The following is a 25,440-nucleotide window of genomic DNA, read 5'->3' as shown; positions in this document are numbered from 1 at the left end:
TATAGAAGTTAAAACAGTTTTAATTCTATTTACCAACATAACACAGATCCTATTGGGTCACACTATATAGAAGTTAATCGGAGAATCTTATTGTGATTGATTATAAATTGGTTATGATCAATAGTAAGATGGTTATAATTAATTATATGTGTTATAATTAAATTATAAATGTCATATAAGATGACAAGCAAAAACAACGGTTAATTTATAAACGTACACGGTACGTTGTATAAAAGTTACCGAAACAACAACCGCAAGAAATATAATTGTTCAGAATAATTATATGGATATTGATTTCGGCCAAGGGCATTTTTGTCTTTTCACATGTCATCCTTATCCGCATGACACGTCATCAGTCTTATCCGCATGACACGTCATCATGACATGTCATCATCCTTATCCACCCGAGGGTATTTCGATCTTTTGGCAACCGACACTAAACCCTATAAATAGGGGTGGAGGGGTAGAGAGAAAAACCACTAATTCACTCGTATCGTTTCGTGTCGAAACTAATCGGTATTTTCTCATTCTCGGTTTCTCTCCCAAATAGTGTTTCGGTTGAGAAAAGAAAGTTATACGTAGTTGACGTATAATCTTGCGGGTTGTTGTGAAGTATATTTACGGGATCGATGAATAGTATTTTCTCGAATTTCGCAGTATGTCAGTTTTGCTTATTTGTGAAACTGAGTAACCGAAAATTCATGTTTACGGGTTTTCATCTTTTTCTCTGTGAATAGTGTTTTTGCAGAATTCCGCGGTTTATAGTATTTCTGGCAAAAGAAATAAACTGCTCTCTGGTTAGTCCTGGTGGATAACCTATAGAGGCACCATACGTTTGGTGCTCCGAGGAGAATCATTCCCGTGATGTAGCTCTACTCGCTCGGTCTGCATTCCAACTGTGATTTGGAAACAAGGTATAAATATGTTATATTAATCTATTTAATTGGTAAGTAGATTAAAGTTTTAGAAATCAATAATGGAGTAGATATGTAAAAGGATTAAATTGGGTTTTGATGCCAAAGGAATACTGGATGTGGACCGCCTTGGAAAGTTTCCTGACATACCCTGTTTAATCCTTGGCTTAAGTTAGAAGTAAAATTTTTGTTTTACGTTCTTTTCGCAGCTTAAGCCTAAACGGGTTTTGGTTACCCCGAAACCCAACATTTACAACCCTAATACAACACTCGAAATGAAGGTGTTTGGAGCACTCTATTAGTGTCTCTATATGGCAAGTTAATAGGGCACTTACAACCCTAATACAACACTCCAATTGAAGGTGTTTAGAGCACTCTAATAATGTCTCTATATGGCAAGATAATAGGGCATTTACAACCATAATACAACACTCCAATTTATGGTGCTTGGAGATCTCTAATAGTGTCTCTATACGGCAAGATAATAGGGCATTTACAACCCTAATACAACACTCCAAATGAAGGTGTTTGGAGCACTTTAGTAGTGTCTCTATATGGCAAGATAATCGGGCATTTACAACCCTAATACAACACTCCAATTGAATACGTTTGGAGAACTCTAGTAGTGTCTCTATATGGCAAGATAATATGACATTTACAACTCCAATACAACACTCCAGTTGATGGTGTTTGGAGCACTCTAGTAGTGTCTCTATTTGGCAAGATAACAGGATATTTACAACCCTAATAAAACACTCCAATTGAAGTTGTTTGGAGCACTTTAGCAGTGTCTCTATATAGCAAGATAAACGAGCATTTACAACCCTAATACAACACTCCAATTGAAGGTGTTTGGAGAACTCCAGTAGTGTTTCTATATGGCAAGATAATAGTGTTGTATTTGGGTTGAAACTGCCATCTTATCTTGTCATCTGCAATTATTACTTGAGTACTACAAAGACTTTCAATTGGAAAGTTTTATTAAGGTGGCAACTATCCAGTTCCCTTGTCATATGGAGATGCAAATAGATAATACGTATCATTTAGCCGAATAAAATGCTCTAACACCAATGAGTAGATCTTCGTGAGTAGATTTTTCGATCTCTTGTTCACATGGAATTGTCAATTAATCAATATTCATCTATTAAAAAAAATGAAAATAAATAAAGCAAAAAAATCAAATGACCTCTTAAAATATTGTAGATTTATTTTTATTATTGTGCTAGACTTTCAAGCATCAAAATTTAATTAAATTTGCTTAAAAAAAGTTTCGTCTGATGAGGGAAACTAAAACTTGTTACCTTCGAAAATAAAATTAGTTAAATATTTTAAATTACTTTTCTAGCAGCAGCATTTTTTTTGTTCAGCCCAAAAAACCAATTAGGATGGCGGCCTATTAAAGAAAGAGTTATGAATTGATTATAAATGGTAAAATCTACAACCAGCCAGCAGATGACCGATTCAGATTCTTCATGTATTATATCAAGGGAATCAAAATATTATTCATCAAACTTTTAACTGATTTTGAATTCAAATCTTGCAGGGCTGGTACGGTGGAATTGGTGTGGTGCTGTGGTACAAAGATGAACTGATATCCTACAAATCAAAGTCGGTAAGGGGCTGCTGCCCGTTGCAAACTGAAGCCATGGCACTCAAGGAGTCAATTGTTCTAGCAAGAAGTCATGGGATTGAGTCTTGTTCGTTCTTCTCTGACTGTCTCACTTTAATTCGTGAGGTTTCGAGCCCGCAACCTCCTATGGATGCTGATTGGCGTGCTTTTGATGAAATCTTGGAAATTTTGAAATTGATGCAGGAAAATAAATTTTATGTGTGTGAGCATGTGCATAGAGGCCAGAATAATTTGGCTGACGACCTAGCTAAGAAGGGGAGGTTAAATGATTGGGATTATACAGGATATACATTTCCCTGTTTTAATTTGTAAAAGGGATATAATTACGGGTGTTGTAATGGGACAGGAAGGGTAGCTTTGTTTCCTATATCTCATAATACCCACTGTCTGTTAGTGGTTGTAACCAACCTACGGGTTTTTTGGATAACAAAAAAAAAATTCAAATCTTGCAAGCTCAAATGTGAATTCACATTTAAGTCCACATGTAAGTTCGTAGTAAAATTATAGTTTTGTTTTCGCTTTCTGTCCGTTGTCTATCTGAATACTGACACGACCTGAATAAGAAAGAGGAATTTAGGCACAAAGAAGGCCTTAAAATTCAAAATAAAAGTCCCAAAACTTGTCTGAGTTTGCAGTTATAGCTGGTAACGATACCTACCAAACCAAGATATGATAGTAGCCTCTGATAGTTAGTAGGCTCAATTGAGCCTGTACATATGATCCAGCCAAGTGAAAATATGATAATGACAGACCAAACCTAGATGCCAAACCAGATCGACTTGGGCTTATGAAACAACACTAACAAATGGCATTTGGTAATATCCCAGCTCCAAACCTGAGTACAATCAAGGTCATGCACACAGTTTCAATAGACCCAACACTTGAAAACCTCCTAGTTCATCTGTATATCTGCAAGTTCCACGAAATAAGACAATATACAAGCAATCAACAAAACTGCTCCCAAATACATTCTCCTCCGAATCATACAAAATCCAAAAAAAACACATCATGATAGAGAAGTAGCAAACAATTATTGCACGGTCCCTCTCGAGCCAGAATTAACTCTGGCAATTTTAAATACTAAGGAAAATGAAAATATATAGTTTCAGTAACTTCCCACATTAACAATCAAACTAATTATTACCAATTATAGAATAACAAAAACACAAACTCAGCCAAAGAAGATCAACCAATCATAAGCTTGTTGTCCTCAAGGAAACTGTAAGTGGGGACCTCCAAGTTATATGGAGCAGGTCCCTTGCGGATGCGGCCTGAAATGTCATAATGCGACCCGTGGCATGGGCAGAACCATCCACCAAAGTCTCCAGCATTGGGGAGGGGAATGCAGCCGAGATGAGTACAAACCCCAATGACTATAAGCCATTCTGGGTCCTTTACCCGCTCTGCATCCTCTTCAGGGTGCCGAAGTGACCCCACATCAACACTGTTTGCCAATTTGATGTCATCTTCTGTACGCCTCCTGTTCATGAAAATCACACCATACAGACCATATTAACCAGTATCATGGTTGCTAAATAATAGTCAGTGGTACAGCATCAGGATGATGTGATGTGATGATGGCAATAGCAATAGCATCAATTTCAAAGTACACTTTCGCAGAATGAAAGCTCAAAAAGGTTTTCCATATACACTTCAATTCTTACTTCCACAGTTTTCTGAACACTAAGTGCATGGCTAGGCAAGACACCGTCTTGTCAATTTTCTCAATTTCCTTGTTCATACATGCCGCTACTAATCAATAAAAAAAAAAAGTCACCAGAGACAGAACTGTATGCAGCAACCCCGTCAGCTGAAATCTAAATCATACCTGATGAAGACGGGCTTGCCACGCCACTTAACAGTGACAGTAGAACCAGGTTCAATGCTTGACAGGTCAACCTCAATAGATGCAAGAGCAAGCACATCCTTGCTGGCAGACATGCTCAGCACAAATTTGAGAATGAGCAGCCGTAATAGAGAGGCATATACAAAACGACCACCTGTAAGGACGAAGTAGGCAAAGGCACGCTTCGTTGGGTCACCTGGCGGATACCTCTCATGGTTATGCTCATCATAGACGATATGGTGGCTTGGGTTCTTCACTGCCGCCACAGTTGGTGGTAAATCGGTAAGTATCACCTCAGCCTGATTCCTCGGGATTATAGACTCGGTAGCAAAACCTGTATGTCATGGAAGTTCTCTTAAATTTTTTCGATCTAAAGATAATATGTTAAACTTAATTTTCACAAGATAAGCACAAGAGGCAAGTTCATAAATGCACCACTGCAAAATGATGAGATATGAAATGCATCCCTACAAAACATATAATATACTTAATGCTATAAAACTTGATAAAATCGAATGTAATCTCTCATAATCTGCCAAATTTCCTATATGTGAATAAAGACACTGAAAACGAGGTTAATATGACTTGAGATATGTAACTGCCTTTCAACAAAATGACATATAATGAGCTAAGAGTTAAATTGGTCCTGTAATTGCAATTGGTTCTTTTTTGTGAACTAATTTATTTGTATATGTGGCGATTAATTGAAAGGACAAAGTACCCTCCATCATTGTTGTTCATATTTTCAGAATGATTATTTGATGCATTGCAGGGCCATATGTGAGGTTATTCCTCAGCATACAAAATTACAACCTTATATGAATCAGATCAAAACATAAATTCAGTCCAAGTGGTGAAAAATGGATCTATGAAAACTGCTGGAACCAGTATAAGGTGAACATGGTTGGACAAGAACAAAATTGCTAGTGCAGACCTACCTATTTAACAAGAGTTACCGGTTGGTGCTTATGTTATTAACTTATTATATATAGCTGATTCTGGTGCAAGTATCAGAAAAATAAACAAAAGATTAATTCACAACAATTCAAGCTCGTACTAATCGGATCGCCATAGAATGACAAATCCAAGCAACGACAATCAATCAAAATTGCCAAAAGATCTCACCTCTGACGGATCCAATAAGTCCAGGCCCGAATCCAAACGGAGAAGCGAGGAATCCATCATCCCTCAAAGACGGTGACGAATTAGAAGAAGAATCCGCGGCGTAGATCGGATTCTTCGAGGCGAACACCGACGAGGCGGGGCTTGTTCTGCCCAATAGTGGTGCAAGCCTTCTCCCAGCTACACGCAGCATCTCTTTTTCTCCCTCTCTCGATCTCTCTCCTTGTTCTTCTTCTTGCGAAGGTGGAGATTCTAGGGTTCCGCTTTTTCTACGATTAGAGAGAAAAAAAAAAAGAGGAAGGGAGACCAGGAGAGTGTCTGATATAACAACAAGCGATCGGCAGAGAGAGAAACGAGGCCGAGAATGTCGGAGAATTCAAACCGGGCCTCTGTTAAAATAAGTTTAGAGCAGCATCGACCCAATTAAGCCCAATCAAGGCACTAACAGATTGATTTTTAGAATGCTTTTTTGAGCGGCAAGGAAAATAAGATTCATTCATAGATTAAATATTAGAAAAAATTATCTACTATTAGGTACTCATTTCTTTTATATTAGGAATTTAGGATTAAAACTAGGTGTTCTTAAGCTCTCACTGAGCTGTTTGATGAGTTTAATTTCAATTCTATCGGATTGTCTTTTGTTGAAATTAGCACCATCGTAAAGGCCCAAGGCCCAAATACTTTCTGGATTGTTCAAGAATTTATTTGAACTGCAGTCAGTTAGAAATTTGTAGATTTATATCATGTATAATCTAGAAAGACTAAAACCGATGTCGGTGGAAGTAGCAAGTAAAATCTCGAAATGCCTAGTACCGCCATATATTTTTTATCTAATACTCAATTTGATGGATTTGAATCCAATTAACTATTTAAATCCAATTTATTATTTTTTTACCCTTCCCTCATAATTTTATTATGGATATGCCCCTACTGTAGAGGAATGTTATCGATGTCTTCAGGAGTCCTTTGATCAGCTGCATATCGGACCTTCTCTTTAACTTGACCTAACCAATAATGAGAGACTGATAAGATTTACAGTACCATATTTCTGATTGTCATTGGTTGGTTATTAACTTATTATTGAAGCATAGGTCATTCCTATGTTTCTAGATGAACCATGTACATGCACTAACTATGATTAAGATGGCAGTTCTATTAAGAGAAGGTAATGAGAGTGCAAAATTAACAATATCATCTAATGTGTACCAGGAAGTAAAGCATTTTTGACAGGACCCCAACCAAAACCGAACTTTTTTTTTGCAAATTTATATAGTACGAACAAGTGATTGCTAGGCTAAGGTAAATTACAGAAATTATAGGTAGTGCCCCACCACCCAACCCTTATTTGCTACATCTTTTGTTAGGATTTCCACCATAGCATTGGCTTAATAGGGATTACCCCTCTAATATTCAGAAATTGATGCAAGAACTTGACTGTAAATTTTTCACTAGTTTCCCACTTCCAGACTATCTTGTCATGTGTGTGTAAAAGAAAGTGTACTATTAATGTTAATAAAGCAAACAGCTGGGAAAATGCTGTTGCGAGATGATAAGAGTTGTGCCAAGCGTCATTCCAGAACTGGAGTGAGCTATTGCTACCAGTACCAAGTGTATATCTGACACTACTCTCTCCAACAAGTTGCAATTGCATTTTCCATAGACTATGGTAAGATTGATTCTTAAACTTCCACCACCGTTTAAGTAAAGCAATGCTAATTTGTTCCATATATAAAATCTTTATCCCCAATTGTTTAGCAACACAGACTAATTTCCAGTTAATTATTATTTACACAATTGTTTTTGGATTTACCAAACAAACCCACATACTTCACAAAATTGCTAACCTCTTCATTAGAAATGGAGTCCAAATCTACTTTTATGTTTTAAATAAAGAAGGGGCACTATGCTCAGACTAATGACTATAAAACACGCACTGTGATGAAAGAAAAACATACTTTTGACCTGTTTTAAAATGAAACGGATAAGAAATTAGAGCTTCAATGCATAACCAACATAAAAAGGGACAGAGAATTAGCAACTTGTAACTTGTTTCCTTCCAAAGATAAGGAAAGATAATAAGCACGCAACCTATGATAACTAGATAAATTTACATTATGTGGAAGGCTATAAAAGTGAATCAACTCTAATGACCAAAGAAACACATGAACAATCAACAGAGTGAAAAAAATAAAGAATAAGACTAACGTTAAAAAAAAACTGTAAATTAAAAGTCGAAGCAAAGAAGTATGCACACTAGATTCTCATTCTAACACAATTACACAACATATATTAACTAATACCAAAAACACTGCCCGGTCATTTCCATACTATTGTATTGCTGTCATAACTTGAAAAGAAAAAATTTAAATAGCAGCACAATCTTGTTGCCACAGCACAATCTCCAAGCATGACACAAAATTAATAATCTCAAAATAAAATATAATTTCTTAGGCATTTTCCTCGGGGACATTTTCATCAGTTCCATGGTTAGCAGGGTAGTCCCACTGGATATCACCCCAAGTGCTATGACCTTCTACAAATTTTTTCACAATTGATGCCACCTCAGTGATATTGACACGAACCTGAGCCTTGCTATCTCTCTCACGGATGGTCACTGTCGTGGTTGAATCAACTGTCACAGCCAATGGTACACCTATCTCATCAGTCCTCGCATACCTCTTACCTATTGAGTTGCCTGTAAGAAAACAACAATCATTCTGTTTTGTTACCAATGCCATCCAATCTCTACACAGCTAGTTAATATGCATCCCTCTCCAAGCCATCCAACTATCATTCAAATGATACCTGAAGTGTCCTTCATACCTCATTGGTAGTTCTACTTCAACAAAAATTTCGAAGGTAATTCAGTAAACTGAGGAAGATAAAAGGTAGTTTTGTTACTTCCTAAAAAGTAGCACGTGTATATTGCTATTGTTTACAGCTGAATACAAGATTTTACCAATTTTGCTAGGTTGAATGGAGAAAACTTTACCAAGTTTATCACAAGGGAAGATTGCCTTACATAGTGGAACAGCAGAAAAGAAACATGGCTATTGTGTCTAATATTTGATGCTAAAACACTTAACTACACCCTGAGCACACATGGGCCAGTTATCCATGCTAACAAACTTATAGGTCAGCACACATCTCATTTTGCACAATTGCATCACTTTTTAACTGAAATTCACACTACATAAAAAGAAGTTGTACCAGTAACATCAATAATGTGGGAGATGCCAGAAGCAGTCAATGCCTTGGAGATATCCCTGGCGACAGCATCAAACTGTTCATTCTTTACAAGAGGGAAGACTGTGCATTTAATGGGGGCAACAAGAGAGGGGAAGCCAAACACATTAAGCTGCTCATCCTCTGTCTTCCCTGCACGAGTGTAGAAGCAGTGCTCAAAAAGGCAGTAGATGATGCGGCCAATGCCAAAGGATGGCTCAATAACTGATGGCGTGAAAACCCTCTGGTGTTCCTTCTTCTTCTCCTTGTTTATCGATACCATTTTATTGGTGATTGTAACTGTTTTGTTCAGAGTACACACTTGAAACTCGGCCTCACCACTAGATTCAAGCTTAGATTTCATCTCCAAGGCCTCCGCTTCGCTCATTGCCTGGCATAATTTAGTCACATACAACGGGTCAATTTATCTCTAAGGATTTCATTATAATTGCTGAAATCTAAAAGAAACTCAGTAAAGTACCAAAAATTAAATAATGATGCAAATTGGGAGGTAATTTATGTCTAAGAATTGAATCATAATTGCTGAAATCTTAAAAAATTGGTAATATAGCTAAAATTAATTAATGATGCAAATGGGGAAGCATTTTGCATACATCAAGTGCTTCAAGAACCATCTTCTGGTTGCCCTTGAATGCGAGTCCCAGATCCTTCTTGGAAGGTGTTATCACCAATTTCTACATCATTACATGCCAATAACAACCTTTCAGTTAGAATCTTTCCAACAAAATAACATAAATACTTAGGAATAGTAAGAAAAAAACTAACCTCAACTTCTCTAGGCTCAGCAAATTTCTCAGCCGCTACAAGCGCCACACCGCTCTTCTCCTGTATACAGTGGCATGCTTATATAAATCTCCTGTAAACAGTGGCTATTGTCTGAAAGACCAACAACAACAACAACAACCAAGCCTTTAGTCCCAAACAAGTTGGGGTAGGCTAGAAATGAAACCCAACCGAATCACAATACGGTAGGGTTTCATTTCCATAAAGAGGCTGTGGTTGTTCACGTTGGCTGGCGCCTTATCACAACCCTCCTTTTTCCTGGCTAGGGACAGGCTGCGTAGATACTACTACACAGGCAGTTTGTTGTTAATGCAGCAAAGTTGAAAGCATTGCTGAAATTGCCACATATTGTAGGGCCTTTTGCAAATTTGTCAATAAAAAGCACTCTAATATGAAATTGGTTGATTTAATTTCAAATCTCCAAAACAAGGGGATATTTCAAGAACAAATATTAAAAGTTGAGTAAAACTAGGGTGTTCTTAAGTTCACCAAGCTCCTTTGTAAATTTAACTCTAAAATCTATCAGATTGGTTTCAAACGACGAATCCAAACCATTGAAACCAATCTACCTTACGAGTGATGAGTCTCATGCAAAAAATTATAAAATTTTGAAATAATTTAGTACAAGGCCAAGCAGTCAAAATTAGAAGGTTTATAAATTAATTTTAACGCATTCATTTTTTGAAAGTTTTTTTACCACTTGACTCGATACAAAATTAGTTCGAAAATTTATAATTTGTGTATGTAGACGCATCACTCGTAGGTAGATGGGTTTCAACCGTTTGGATTCGTCGTTTGAAGCCAATCCAATAGGTTTAGAGTTAAGTTCACAAAGAGACTTGGTGAACTTGAGAACACCCTAGTTCTACTCTTAAAAGTTACTTGTCTTAAACTTTATGTTTGGTAGGGACTAATATTAAACTTTACTTGTAACAAAGATGCCTTTTTTTTGCAAATTTTATCACATAATTGCAAATTATTGTACGAGGAGGAAAACAATACAGCCATATGACTAATTAATAGTAGGACATCAATCTTAAGTAATCCAATAAAAATTTCTTATTTTGGAAAATTTTGGCCAAAAAGAGGTGTGACATACCGTGTGCGCCTTGAGGTCATAGGCTGATCTGTCAGCAATACCAACACACTCGATCCAGCCATAGGAGCATTCAATCTCAGCATCCCAGCAGTCAGCAGCATAATGCGCCATTTCATTCGGTAAGTGCTGCCTGAACCTCAAACGGTCTTTCTCAATCCCAAGCCGGGTCAGGAACAAGTACACCCGCCCTATGAAATACCCCAGCGTCTCATTGTTTATTGTGCCCTATACCAACAGACCAAAAAAAGGAGCTAACTTTTGAGTCATTTGATATAGCAGACTATGAACAAGCACGCACCTATTGGTCAGTATATCATGGTAAATTGTTTCCAGCAGATTGTTAACTTTCCAGTTTTGATACATTAAATGCTTCTAAATAATTAATTATGTTATTCTAAACTTCTGTTATTTCCTGTTACCATGTTTTCCTGGAAGTTTAAGTCTTCAAAAGTAAGTTAGCAGGCTCAAAACTCTTTCACAACATTTCTACACATCTCAATTTATGTATGGTAATATCAATATTTGCCTAAGTTATAAATGTGTTTCATAAAGAACCCTCGTTCTTCTCTTCTCTAAATGAAGAAATTTACATTAGAAACAGCATCGCCGAGTCTGAGTGTCATGCTGGATTGACCAGTGAGCTGCTCCTCCCTGGGGAACATGAGGAACTTAAGATCAGCAACATCACTGAACTTGGGATGGGATTTGTCTTCTGGGTCCACAAAGTGCTCAATCTCTGCTAGTGTGAATTCTCGCACCCTCAAAAGCCCCTGTCTTGGTGATATCTGACAAAATCAAACCAAAGTTATTAATAATCTTGTCTCATCCCCCAAAAACTGTTAGTGAGGGGGTTGGTGAGTTCTGTCAAAAATGTTCTTTCAGAAAGAAATACTACAAGTATTTAAAAAAACAACAAACAATGATATGGCCCAATAAATGATAAAACTATTACTAAAGTGTTCACCTACCTATTTTCTGCACAAATTTTATCTTGCACCTTGTTGTTTATATCCATATAAATGACAAAGTGTTTGGGCCAAAACTTTATTAAAACACTTAAGAGTACAGGTAAAGTGCTGTGACTCAGAAGAGTTAAAATGATATGTTATGTTTATTAGAGGCTCAATGAGAGTTTCTCAGAAATAATAGAACAGTACCTCATTCCTAAATGCCTGTCCAATTTGGGCAGCTGCAAATGGAAGCTTATTACCATTATAGTAATACAAATCCTTGAAGTTTACAAAAATGCCTTGCGCAGTCTCAGGCCTCATATATCTGCAAGAGTACAAAAACAGTTGCATAACAGAAAATCACACAAACATCAGATTTTACAAGTTGATCTTAGTTCCAAAGTTGAAGCCTAGTAAAGTAAATGAAACTAAATTTGCCAATTGAGGAATTGTCAAAATGCAGCACCAGACAAAAGCATGGTCCCAACTTAGAAGTTACAAGTGTAAAAAACCAATCTCCTTACCCAGTGTTCAAGCCTGTGGGACCAATTGAGGTCTGGAACATGAGATTAAAGGGGTACGGGTCAGAGAGCGGGTTATTGGTTTCAGGCGCCTTAATATCATACTCCTTGATCTTAGCACCCAGTTGCTCAGCTGACATGTCATCCAATGTGGCTATGACATGATTCAACTCAGCAACCTTCTCAGGTGTCAAGTTGGCAATGTTCTCGAGTTTATCCTTGCAGTGGTCCTTCAGCAAGTGGTCAGCTCGATAGCATGTGCCGGTCTTTTCGTCTTTTACCATGAGGTCAGTGAATTTGTCCACATGGCCAGAGGCCTTTAGCACCACCTCTGGCGTCACACATGGGCAGTCCACCTCTAGCATACCTTCCTCCAGTACAAAATGCTAAAAAAAAAGCAAAGAATATAATCAATTAAAAAACAAAGACCAACTGAAATAGAAATGTTGGAGAAAGCACGTCCAATTCAGCTGCGAGTCACATAATTATAGGAGAGTCATGATATTAAGGAGACAACGAAATGAAGGAATTTTTTTGGGAAGATTTGAAAGCATGCAGGCACATGAATCAATTAAAAAAAATACAATAATATCCCCCGTACTTACTGAATTGGTAGTACAAGATAGCAAAAGAAAAGAAGGCTTCAGCACATAGATCAAGTAGTTAATTTGCAATAACAAAATACAAAGTACATCAGTAATTTCAGCCGGATAATTTGGCGAGAATCAATGGTCTTGTTCAAACAAAAACACATCACTAAGCTCCCAATCCAATCAAAATGTAGCCAGATGAGAAGAACAAACGGTCAAAGCCAGCAGAAAAAGAAAAAATGAAAAACCTGACGCCAGAAAGAGAGCACGTTAGACTTGACGGCGCAGCCAGGGGGACCATAATCGTAGAGGCCGGCGACGCCGCGGTAGATCTTGAAGGAGGGGATGTAGAACAGCCTCCTCTCCAGTGTGTTCACCACAGATTGCCTAAACGCCTCCCTACTCGCCGCACTGGACACCACGTTGCCAGCTGGGGCAGCGGGGGCAGCGGGGGCAGCGGGGGCAGCGGGGGCAGCGGGGGCACCGGCCGCTGCGGCGGGTGGATGAGTGGAACTGGCAGTGGTGGCGGCCATGGTGGAGAAAGATAATGGGGTTAGGGTTTTGGATCGGGATAAGGGGTTTTTACCAGAGCGATGGAGAGTGGAGGCAAGAGACAGCGCGTGTGCGTTAATGCGCATAGAGAACTAGAAAATGGAGGGTTCGGGGCATGACTTTTCCTATGTTTGTCCTGGGAAAATGGAGACATCCATTTTTTCATTACTCGCTGAAGAGTTGGGCCCACGGTATTCTTTTAGGATAAGATAGTGCTATTTCAGGTAATTGCTCTTCTCCCCGAGTTCCCTCCGGGTCCGGTGCCGTGGAATTTACATCCCCTAAGGTACTTCGAATTTTGAGTTAAGTTCGGATCGTTCGATATGCTTTTGCATGAATACTAAATATTCCCGTGCACTGGGGCCGGTCCGGCCGGATGCCGAATTCTGATCGTACGGACTGGATCCGAACCTCAAACTTTGAGTTACCTCAGGTGTCTTGGAAGCTAGAGATTTCACGGAGATATTTTCCGGAGTTCGTGATTCCATGAATGGTTGGATATTATTGAGAATCCAGCCGATTAGATTCTTGCATCCAAAGTTTTGTCCGACTCGACTATGGAGATGTAAATATTTTTGTTTGGACAAGGGTTTTGTGGTTTTCTGTCCGGATTAAAAAAAAAAAGTTAGCACGGAAGTCGAAATATTACAATAATATAGATAAAAATGAGTATGGCTAATATAACATCAGTGTCATTTCAGTCTATATAATATCAACTTCAGAATCTATCAAATTGAGTTCAAATAGTGAATCCAAACCATTCAAGTCGATCTACTTTATTAGTTTTGCGTTTACATATAAAATTTATAAGTTTTTGAGTTTATTTGGTATCAAGTCAAGCGGTCAAATATTTGAGTTTTTAAGTTAATTTTAATACATTCATTTTTCAATTTTTTTGCTGCTTGATTTGATACTAAAATAACTCCAAAATATAAAAAGTTTGCATGTAAACGCATCACTCATAAAGTAAATTGGTTTAAATGGTTTAGATTCACCATTTGAACCCGATTTGATGGGTTTTGGAGTTGGTGTTATATAGACTGAAATGACACTGATGTTATATTAGCCATACTTGATAAAAAGTTAAGTGGAAAATTAACATATTTATTGTTTAAATTAAATAAATTTAAATTCTTATTTAATAGAGAGATCACGTATAAAATAATTTTGTGTTGATAGTATACATTAAATTTGCAAGAATTAGCTTTTGATCTAGTTACAAAGGCACGTGATATTTGATATGAGAGGTCGTGAGTTCGAAATTCGAATGAGAAAAAATATTTATTGTAATAATATGGATATTAAATTAAGTGCCTTGACATTCAATCTCTACTCAAAAAAATATTATACATCAAATTTGTAACGTTCTTTTGGTCATTCTATTAATGTTTTGTCATTAGGTTCTGTTCGGCAACATGAATTAAGGAGTGGATGATTAAGAGCTTAAAGAGAATTAAGGAAGTATTCGGCAAATAAAAAATATCAAAAATGTAGTATGTATTTGAATAAAAAATATATATGAGTGGATGACTATACTACCCCTAATGTTGTTGTTGTCATATAATATGATTGATTAATCAAATTGTGTTATAATTTAATTAAATATAATTAAATGTATTTCATTAAAGTAAACTATATTAAAGTTCAATTAAAATATAAATACAATAAGATGGAAAATAATGAATACATTAACAAATAAAATTATTAATAACTTATATAATAGATTTATTAGAATATGAGTTTCGAGAAGATTATTAAGTACTTTCTTTCAAAAGTTCAAAAGGAGCTTCAAGTTTTTTCTCAATTACCATTTCCATTCATGTTACTACCATTCAAAAGAAATAGGAATGTGATGATATATTAAATCATATTTACTGTTGTCTATGTTAATGCGAAAATTGATTTACAAATCATATTCTTATTTACTCACTATTTCACCCATTCATAATTGAATTTATTTATAGCCCCTTCATAAACCATACCAGTGACAAAAAAAATATAAGTGGTACCAAATATCATAACCTTGACAGCAAGCTTTAAAGAGATCAAAGCAACTCAAAGCAACATTTCAATTCAAAAAGTAACATAATAAATAAATTGTTAGTTTGTAATAATCTAGAAGTCAATAATACGATAATTAATCATAAATCTTTGTTCATGAATTGAATGTTTATTTATAAATCATTTTGTTGCCTTGAGTATTATTGCATTTATGGATCATTTCGAGTTCATGACTGAAATTGTGAAACTCCATAATATAGATGATATATACTCTTAATCTTAAAAGGTCACTAACCAAGGTAATTAGTAGGAGCACTAATTACCGCTATAAGGTTAGTATGTGGATTGAAAGATGGTTAAGTTTTACAAACCACCTGACACGAGATGTCATTTTAATCACATAGATACATGTTCAAGGAACATGGTATTTGACAGACCCCGAATAAAACATTAAATAGAATTGTGTTCGTGTCATTTATGTTTTTCATTCAGTGTCAAAGTTCTACAGTATGAGGTATTTATCGTTCCCACTAAGAAATATATATGAGTAAGTGTTATCTAACGCTGTCCGTAAAAAGCAGCCATAACGGTAGCATTTCCATATATATAACTTAGCTGAGGAAGTGATAGTCTGCCAAGAATACTATTTGTCCCTCGTATCTCTATACGAGCTATAGCATCACTGGGCCCCTTGATAGAGTTAGATTATCTGCATGCGGTATAATTACAAGAGTAATTATATTTGATAATCTACTCAAGATCAAGAAAAGATACAGTTAACAAGGATGACACATATCTACCTTAAAACTGATCTGATAGCTATGAGACAGAAGAACTGACACAAGTAAATTGTTTACTGGATCGTGATATTGTACAGTACAGCATCATCTGTGTAATTGGATGGTCATGATGTGTTGCCAGATGCCACCCATGACTAACAGAAGTTAAAACAGTTTTAACTCTGTTTACCAACATAACACAGATCCTATTGGGTCACGCCATATAGGAGCTACTCGGAGAATCTTACTGATTAATTATAAATTGATTATAATTAATATTAAGATGGTTATAATTAATTATACGTGATATAATTAAATTATAAATGTCATTTAGAATGACAAGCAGAAACAACGGTTAATTTATAAACTTACACGTTACGTTGTATAAAAGTTACCGAACAATAACCGAAAAGAAATATAATTGTACATGACAATTATATATATATGATTTGGAATTTTAATTGTTAATTATGGATTTGAATTATGGGTTTAAAAGCCCAAAATAATCAAAGCCTTAATTAAAATTAAAGGCCCAAAGTCAAAGCCCAAAATCAAAGCCTTTTACTATTCATGCCTTAATGGGCCAAGGGCAAAATGGTCATTTCACACCTATGCCACCTTGCATGACACCTTAGGGGTGTAGAAGCATGGAGAAGAGTGTGGAAGGGTGTGGAAGGGGTATTTTGGTCTTTTCACATATTAAAGGATGAGGTGTCAAGGGCTTTTGGTAAATAGATTTGTTTTGAGGGGTATTTTGGTCTTTTGCGAACCTCCTCAAAACACTATAAATAGAGGGGTGAGGGTAGAGAGAAAATTTGCTAATTCACATGTTAATCTGATTACTTTGTTAATCGGTTTTTCTCTCTTCCCTGATTTCGGTTATTACGAGATTCGGAAAAATATATTTTTGCAAACTCTGCGGTATTTCGTGTTTTGCTTTTTAAGTGAAACTGAATAACTTGGAGTCTTAAATATATTTAATCTGTCCCTATTTTGGTGAATAGTGTTTCTGCAGAATTCCGCGATTTACGGTATTTCTGGCAGAAGAAGTAAATCGCTCTCCGGTTAGTCCTGGTGGATAACCAATAGAGGTATCACACGTGTGATACTGCGAGTCGATTCCATCCCTGGTGAGGCTCTACTCGCTCGGTCTGCATTCCAACTGAGATTTGGAATCAAGGTATAAATTGTTATATTAATCTATTTAATTTGTAAATAGATTTAATGCTTTAGGAAATCAATTATGGAGTAGATCTGTAAATAGGATTAAACGAATCTTCTTGATTCATTTAATCCGTAGCTTAAGTTAGATGTAAAAATTTTTGTTTTACTCTTTCCGCAGCTTAAGCTAATTAAATGGGTTTGAACCGTTCCTCGAAACCCAACATAAATTCTGCTACATACATTCAAAAGTAACATTATTCACAATTTGTGAATCAAGCAAAACCACAACACGAACTTAAAGCTCGAATCGCCAAACTATATCAAAATTGAAAGCCTATACCACAATTATATAAAATTGAAAACTAAAACAGTATTGTATGATAACATAAAGTAGTACTATATCAAAATTAAAAACCAACAAATTGAGCTACTAAACTGAAAAAAAATACAAAATTGAAAAGCTAATTTATATATAACATCCCAAATAAATTGAACGACCACTCTCTCTATGGCGAATCAAAGAGCAAAAAAGGCAAGAGGGTGTAATGGAGAGCATATTGACGAAAAGTTGACGTGGTGTTAGAATTGGAAATTATTTACCAGAGAGCTCACAATATGCGCAGGAGCAAAGGATCTTAAGAAGACCAATAAAAAATGAAAAATAATATTAAAGAAAAGATTCCTTCTTAAGGAACAATACGGACTGAGAGTAAAATAGTCTAAAAAGGGTCTAAAAATGCTCTTAAAGAGTTCCTAAGAAGGCTCATATCTTAAGGAGAGGGGAGGGAGGATTAAGAATTAAGACTAAGAAGCAAGTCTTAATCTTCACCGAAGAGTCACAGTTTGGTGATAACGTCAAAATATATAGCGAAAATCACTACTTTTTGTATAGAAAATGGTGGAAAAACGTATGCAAAGTATCCATTTTTTCGAATTATTCACCGCAAATGTGTTTTTAGGCTATTTTGGTAGGTATTGGAGAAAATTGCAAAATTAGACTGAAAACGGAGCAAAAATGTTATATTTGGGCCAATTCTGAAGGTGTCAAAATAGTGCAACACATGGAGTATGCAAACACCTCACACGAAGTGCACAACATACAACATGGCGAAATTCACTGAAATTCGACTAAGTACAGTGCCCTACGGCCTCGGGTATGTTGCATACAACATAAAAGCCTATGCCGCAGGGGCACACGGATTAAATCCGTGGACTGTCTAGTTTGGATTAAATCTCAATCGTTGGACAACAAGCTTCTAGAAGGACACGTTTCCAGATGTGGCAAGACTTGCCTCGCCTTGAAGTCTAAGTTTAGCGCTCCAAATATAGCATTTTATGCTATATTTGGCACCCATGATCTCCATGTTCTCCATGACTCCTCACCCCTGGCTAGGCTATATAAACCCCATATTTGATCCAAGTAAATATGGTGTTGTTTTTTTTTTACAGAAAATATGGTGCTGTTTTTTTTTAACAGAAAATATGGTGTTGTTTTCAAGTAAATATGGTGCTGTTTTCATACTTTCCAATGTTTTGCAATAAATTATTTTACATAAAATATGGTGTTGTTTTGCAATTAATTAGTTCTCTTTAACTTCTACAGACCCATTCGAAGAAAAGGGGCAAGTTGGAAGTGCAACGTCTTAATGATATTATTTTTGTTCAATTCAAAGCACGCATAAATGATCGAAAGATCTTGAGAAAATCTGATCCAATGTGTGCAATAGAAGAAGAGCAAGATGAGCATGTGAGAGATTGGACAGGGGGTCCAGCCTTAGAGTTGCCCGAAGAAATTAATTTAGCTCCAAGTTCAACTTCTTCCTCTACACCGATTGTAATAAATACAGACGAGAAGGTCATTGATGACATAACTGATGATGATGGTGATGATGATAAAGAACTTAATTTTAGCTAGTACTTTTTAAGAAAAGTAATTTATGTTTCATTTCAGTAAAAGGGTGGTTTAGTACAATTAAGTTTGAACTTATGTTTTATTTATGCTTATTTGTAGTTTTGTAATTTGATCTGTGGGTTGTTAACTTGTTATAACTTATGTTATGTTTTATTTATGTTTATTTGTAATATTTATCTATGTTGATTAGAGTTAATGCCTATGATTTTTCATTTGAAAATCCGAATATATAAATTCGAATAAAAATTCAAATATGCGGCCGCATACCGTATATGCGGTATTTGGTGACTTTTCGAATACCGAATAAGAACCGATTATTAAAACACTGCATATAGTCAAGTCAGTAACAGTGTACCAGAATGTGATAATATGTAGAAGTATGAAAAAATTTGAGGTAACTACAAATCAAGGTGTATTAGTTGGTACGGAACAAAAACTGAAATTGACAAACTTTTCAGAAGAAGAAAATAAGATATTACCAGAATTTGAATTTCCATCTGACCAGCTAGCTGTGGAAGCACAGTTGTCTGAGCTAAGAAATAACTTTCATGCTTTCTAAGATTTTCTCATGAAGTGATTTTATACCATCTAAAAAAAATAGTAAACAAATTCCGAAAAATGTAAAATTTAGTTTACAAGCACATATTCATACGAAAACCATGTTGAACAGTTCGGGCATTAGCATTTTAAAAACAAAAATATTGATCTATAGTGCAGACCAATCTGCGAGGCCTGGATCCACTAAAGTAACTCAAAATATGAGTTTGGATAAGGACTTTTCGTCGGAATGAAGGCCAATCCGGTCGGAAATATAATTCACGAGGCCCTTTTTATATTCATGCAAATTCTGATCAGACATTTCAGATTCAAACTCAAACTTTAAGTTACTTGCACAGATCTGAATTCATACTTAAGCATGGTAGTGATGCATTACAAGTACTCTGATCTTTGGTACACCATAGACCTGGTATGGTATAATGTGGTTAATATCAAAATATCAAATACGCTCATAATTCCAACTATTTAAAGGAAACTGAATTATTTTCGAGAATACTAAAGAAAGAAGTTATTCTTATGTCAAAAAAAACTCCCATAAAAATATTAAAACCTAACCTTTGCCAAAAAATAAGTACTGTATATCAGTCATTATGTACCATAACTGAATGAGATCATTACAAAAGGAAGCAATATGAAAAAGTTGAAGTTCCTATTTTATATCTGGGTTTTCCTCATCTCTTTTTCTTGGATTCTCGTCTGCCTTGATGACTATGGAACATTGCCTCTCTCATGGTTACAATCAGCCAACATCTGCAAGAAAAAAAAATCCAGCGCCTTAAAGGCCGCCAAGAGCTGCACAAGACAGACACCAAAATCTCCAAATTTTATCAGAAAAGAGAAGAAACAAGAGTATATGTTCCTACTGGTATACATGAATGAACCAAAATCAAAATCAGTGGCACATACAACCAATATTATATGAACAAAAATCACAATACAGAAAATGCAGAAATGAGAAGATCAATAGAACCAAAATGACAACCAGAATACATGAGAATACATGAACCAAAATCACATAATAATTACCAACAAAAGACGGGCACATACATACTAACAAAAGAGGGAACATACCATACCAGCAAAAGACATCAAACTCCAAAAACTAAACTCCTAACATAATCATTACTTGTAATTATAATGTAAAGTTGTTCCTTCAGCTATTATCATTGACCACCTTCTTGACCACCTTCTGTCTTTTATGGTAAGCCGCCTTATGCATACGGGTCCTTAAGAGCAAGACGCTGTCTTCTATTGGTTTTGCAGGATTTTTTTTCAAAACTACTATTCTTATGTTCTATTTAGTTGATGGTGAAGGATAATTCTTTCTCTTTCAAGAATCCATCCATTCCACATTCCTACAACACAATATAAACACACGCTAAAATTAAATGTAAATTGAAGTAATTAATTTTAATTTGGCAGTCAAAGACAACAAAAATTAAAGGTAGGCTAGACTTTAAATCAGATTTTTCGATATATAGTACCTAGATATTACTCAACACATGTTGTCCATGCTGCTAATTAAGCGATAAGGCCATAACGGAATGTTAGTACGGTTGCACCAAACTTGGAGCATTGTTTGACTCACTTTTAGTTCCTTGGTAGCTTCTTTTTTGGTTTTTTAAAACAATGGAGCGACCAACTGATATGATAAATCTTTCTTTTTCCTCCTGAAAGTTATGAAAAAATTATAATGTTAGAAGTAACACAAGTGATTTTACCGCAAACAAAAATCAATTTCAGCTGCTAAGCATTAAATACTAAATCTGAAATTCATATTTTGAGGATATGGTACAAAAGATGGAAACAATTGATTTCAGTATGGGTCGTATATGGTACGACAGATGGAAATAATTTGTTTGAATATGGTAAAACATTAAACAGTGGTAAAACAATTAGTTGGAATATAAACGACAACAAAAGTAAATATTATTAACGTTGAATTCTGCTTAGGAACATTAATGGGACCATTCACAACAACATTCAAAAGCTGCGAGGCAGGATCGGGCGAATTCACATATAGCAAGAAGTATAAATGTGAAATTGTGTTATTTTTTCTTGTAAAAGAAAATGCATATGAAAATGGAAAAAAAATTACAACAATTTCAGGACCTCATCCACTCCAATTGCATCTAAAACATTAACGGGATCATTGACAGCAATATTCAAAAGTTGCGGAGCAGGATCAGGCTAATCCACCTATAGTAAGAAGTACAAAAGTGAAATTGTGTTATTTTTTCTTGTAAAAGGAAACACCTTGATAATGGTAAAAAAAATTCTACAATAATTTCAATACCCCATCCACGCCAATTGATTCTTCTCTGATTGGTATATTGAGATCCAATCCAGTAGTGACATTGAGGTCCAATTCCACCAAAGCACGGGTGATTTCAATGGCCTTAACGCGTGAGCTTAATTTCCAGATGGGTGCCATTATTGTCTATACTTCCAATAAATGAAATAATAATCAGGTTAATTATTAATGACCACTTCATTAATAATTAACCTGATTATTATTTTATTTATTGGGAGTATAGACGAGAATGACATCAAAATAACATATAAAGATTTTCTTAAAATATTATGAAAAATATGTACAGAAAGCAAAAATATGGAGCGCACAAAGTAATATAGGTAATACATGAAGCAAAACAGAATCAATACAGGCTCGTGTAAGTAACTTCTGAAGATTCGTTAATTAATATCTTAATAAATAACATAATTACAGAAAAAACAAATATAAATCACATAAAAGAATGAATTCATAAGTAAAACGTAAGGCTAAATTTAATTGGTTATACAAAGTAATATAAAGCATATAGAATGCAAGCCTAAGGAAGATAAATAGTTTGCTTCTGAAATTGATAGTAAGATAGATACCTTATGCTTCGAAACTTAGTTATAAATTGATCTGATAGGTCCTTAGGTCTTCCCTTTATTAATTAGCACATGGTTTTAATAAATACTGACATAGGACCTAACATGAGAACTTCTGTCTTAGCAAGGATTACACAAAACTGCGAAACTGAATGTTTCATTTAGCATAACAAAAGATGTGTGAAGTTATTACAAGGGATATAAATTGCCAATTAAATTCACCTATGCCAAATTATTCTATCAATATGCAAAAAGTGGTAAAATACGACTAAATTAAAAGGAACATTGGATCAGTTACAAAAAGGGCTGAAAGATCACTGCTAAAATAGTCGACAGAGAGTTTGAAAAACACTATTAGCAATATAAAAAGTATATTTGAAAGACAAAAATAAATATATCTCAAGATAAAGCATCCAAATAATATTATTTTTGCATGCTATTTATTCTAATTGGAACTCTATTTTCAGTTATGCTACGAGGCTCATCGATGTCAAAGAGGTAAAATCTTTTAAATGAAAGGCCAGTACTAATTTTAACTCAAAGTGACTAATTGAAATGGTATGACCAGAGATATTCGCTAATGGATGAGGGATACAGTATTTATAGGGCTAATTTGGCAAGAATCGAGACTGACACGTGCGGTCGTTTGACCAGAGGAGTCTAGACAATTTACCATTTGTTGAAGTCATCTTTCGCCAGGCTAGGAGATCGACATTGCACCGCTAGGCACTTGAGAATTGTCAGGCTGTCTAATCAAGTCGGAAAAAGGAGAGAAACCGGCTTGCCTAGAGCTTCGTGGTATTACAGTAGTGAGGATTAAGAACTTAAGGATTGTAAAGGAAACCTCAATTGATCAAGGTACTAAGAATCAAGCCATTCATTGATATAATACCATCCCACGATAAGTATGAGATTTTTTGGTAATGATGAAATTTATGATTTGCATAATTTTATCTTGTTTGATTGTACCTTTCACAATGTTCAATGAGTACTTTTTGTTTAGAAAAAGTTAAAAATATATTAATTTATATTATTTCTTCTCTAAAAAAATATCTGATAAAAAATGAAAGAAATATTATAGTATTAAAAATACCACAATATTTAAAGAAAAGTCTTTTTTTAAAAGAGATCAGAGATAAGTGGTGATAGAAGGAAATAGTGCCGAAAGGAATAGGCGATGTGGAGGCTGTTCGTGTGAGAGAAAAAATGGGAGAATTGCTCGTTCGTGTGCGTGCGCAAGAGAGAGAGTTGATATAATTGTGGAGTTAGGCTGGGTTGCTATGGATAGCATAGTGGCCTCTATGCTACGGCTCAATATTCGAGTTTTCAAAATCCAAACGGTCGATCCGAACCGTTCATCTTATTCTCCATATTAATATCTGCTTGGAGACCAAATTTTATAATTTTCTGAATTTTTTTACTATTTATTAAGCCACTTTGAAAATCGCTAATCCAACGGTTTTACTGTTTTGTGCAGCCACCGTTGGATCAACAATTTTGTAAAATACTTAATAAATAGTAAAAAAATTCAGAAAAATGTAAAATTTGGTCTCCAAGTAGATATTAATATGGAGAATAAGATGAACGGTTCGGATCGACCGTTTGGATTTTGAAAACTCGAATATTGAGCTGTAGCATAGAGGCCTCTATGCTATCCATAGCACCCCAGCCTAACTCATAATTGTGTGTATGTGAGGGAAATTGAAGTGAAAGAGTGAGAGGAGGTGAAAAGTCAGAAGATCATTGTGACTTTAATCAGTTATCAAGTTTAAAATTTGAAATACATCAAATACGTTTTAAAGAACTCCGTTAATTCACACGATTATTTAATCTGATTTTGATGAAATTCTGAGATAGCGCTGTCCATCTAATCCAAATTTAATTCGATGCGGATCGCAAACAAACACACTTAGAGCGAGCTTTTTTACGGGCTCCTTGAAGTCTTTAGGAGCTTCTAATGATATTATGATAGGCCTTATTAGTCACATAGCTATTTGATTTTCATGGGCAATGTTTCGATCTAATAACGGTCCACCACCCTAACAGTAAATAAAGGCCCAAGTTTGGCCCAATAAGGACCAATTGTTACCATACCAAACATAACATAGGCCCAAGATCCAATAATTCTGATTTTCAAAAGCCAATCCGGGTCTACAAGAACAATGACAATTAAAACTAAGCTTCTAGACCTAGCCTTTAAAATAAAACTTTATGTTTTTTTGAAGAATAAGCCATTGCACCAAATCTATGCACTTTTAACCTAACATGTTAATGGGAAGTCATAATTAAGTTATACTATTTAATTTGGCATAATAACCAGGTCAGAAAATTCCAGAGCAATATTTTGTTTTAACGCCTCCTACCATGAAACAGACCTAATAATAATAACTAAATTAATGACTAGATCCACAAGCTACCATTGCGAATTTGCGACAGGTCATTTCCTATTTATTTGAACGGCTATTATTTTATTTATACCAACCTCCGAATCCTTGACACATCGATTGTTTCCCTTTCTAGCTATTCCGTCTCGAAGAAAGATTCCAACAGTTCAGTAGCAGCTACCAAGTGGCATCTAGAGGTTGGTTGTGCATTGAAATGATATATATCTATATTTTGAATGGATAATTAACTAATTCACAAGACCAACCTAACTAGCTAGAGAGAGTTTGGATGAGATGAAACTCTTTTATCGATTGGACTCCATGGTTTTTTGTTGCACATCTGCATATTAGGCGAATGTCATGATGTACGTACTGAAAGATTTTGGGTTTTTTTTTTTTCTCATTTCCTATAGCCAATTGCATACTCCAAAAACTACAAAAAAAAAAAAGAAAAAAAAGAAGGAAACTTTATCCATGCACTGTCTAAGCAACAAAGAAAGATCGAACTTTAC

The 25,440-nt window shown here is 35.4% G+C and overlaps 2 protein-coding genes and 2 long non-coding RNA genes across 4 annotated transcripts; all 4 read right to left on the bottom strand.

Moving 5' to 3' along the window:
* Nucleotides 1-3,487: 3,487 nt before the first annotated feature.
* LOC144550940 (cytochrome b-c1 complex subunit Rieske-4, mitochondrial-like) lies at nt 3,488-5,834 on the bottom strand. Its single transcript, XM_078298694.1, has 3 exons — nt 5,516-5,834; nt 4,373-4,724; nt 3,488-4,024 (listed from the first exon to the last, which is right to left on the bottom strand). Exons 1-3 carry the CDS (start codon nt 5,703-5,705, stop codon nt 3,730-3,732), a joined length of 837 nt encoding a protein of 278 aa, XP_078154820.1. The 5' UTR covers nt 5,706-5,834; the 3' UTR covers nt 3,488-3,729.
* A 1,884-nt stretch (nt 5,835-7,718) lies between these two features.
* Nucleotides 7,719-13,367, bottom strand: LOC144550939 (glycine--tRNA ligase, mitochondrial 1-like). Its single transcript, XM_078298693.1, has 9 exons — nt 12,950-13,367; nt 12,115-12,497; nt 11,798-11,915; nt 11,231-11,425; nt 10,641-10,865; nt 9,524-9,583; nt 9,352-9,432; nt 8,723-9,128; nt 7,719-8,207 (listed from the first exon to the last, which is right to left on the bottom strand). The coding sequence occupies exons 1-9, from the start codon at nt 13,337-13,339 to the stop codon at nt 7,960-7,962; spliced, it is 2,106 nt and encodes a 701-aa protein (XP_078154819.1). The 5' UTR covers nt 13,340-13,367; the 3' UTR covers nt 7,719-7,959.
* A 7,928-nt stretch (nt 13,368-21,295) lies between these two features.
* Nucleotides 21,296-21,684, bottom strand: LOC144552038 (uncharacterized). Its single transcript, XR_013510930.1, has 2 exons — nt 21,605-21,684; nt 21,296-21,337 (listed from the first exon to the last, which is right to left on the bottom strand). It is a non-coding gene; the product is annotated as an uncharacterized LOC144552038 (long non-coding RNA).
* A 117-nt stretch (nt 21,685-21,801) lies between these two features.
* LOC144551178 (uncharacterized) lies at nt 21,802-23,245 on the bottom strand. The gene is made up of 3 exons (XR_013510775.1): nt 23,218-23,245; nt 21,964-22,107; nt 21,802-21,866 (listed from the first exon to the last, which is right to left on the bottom strand). It is a non-coding gene; the product is annotated as an uncharacterized LOC144551178 (long non-coding RNA).
* Between the last annotated feature and the right edge of the window lie 2,195 nt (nt 23,246-25,440).

Source organism: Carex rostrata, chromosome 3 (genome assembly GCF_964058835.1).
Source record: "Carex rostrata chromosome 3, lpCarRost1.2, whole genome shotgun sequence".
In the NCBI taxonomy this organism is placed as follows: Eukaryota; Viridiplantae; Streptophyta; class Magnoliopsida; order Poales; family Cyperaceae; genus Carex; species Carex rostrata.
Note: the sequence above shows the minus strand (reverse complement) of the source record. Positions and strands in the feature narration are given on the sequence as shown.

Bases quoted from the DNA above. Each gene is read 5' to 3' on its own strand.
- LOC144550939 (XM_078298693.1), bottom strand. From the start codon at position 13,339: ATGCGCATTAACGCACACGCGCTGTCTCTTGCCTCCACTCTCCATCGC. The intron at 9,433-9,523 runs GTTAGTTTTTTT...GTAATGATGTAG, and splicing joins CTGAGCCTAGAGAAGTTGAG to AAATTGGTGATAACACCTTC. The intron at 9,129-9,351 runs GTATGCAAAATG...AAATTATGCCAG, and splicing joins TGGTTCTTGAAGCACTTGAT to GCAATGAGCGAAGCGGAGGC.
- LOC144550940 (XM_078298694.1), bottom strand. From the start codon at position 5,705: ATGCTGCGTGTAGCTGGGAGAAGGCTTGCACCACTATTGGGCAGAACA. The intron at 4,725-5,515 runs GTGAGATCTTTT...CATGACATACAG, and splicing joins ACTTATTGGATCCGTCAGAG to GTTTTGCTACCGAGTCTATA. The intron at 4,025-4,372 runs GTATGATTTAGA...TTTCATGAACAG, and splicing joins GGCAAGCCCGTCTTCATCAG to GAGGCGTACAGAAGATGACA.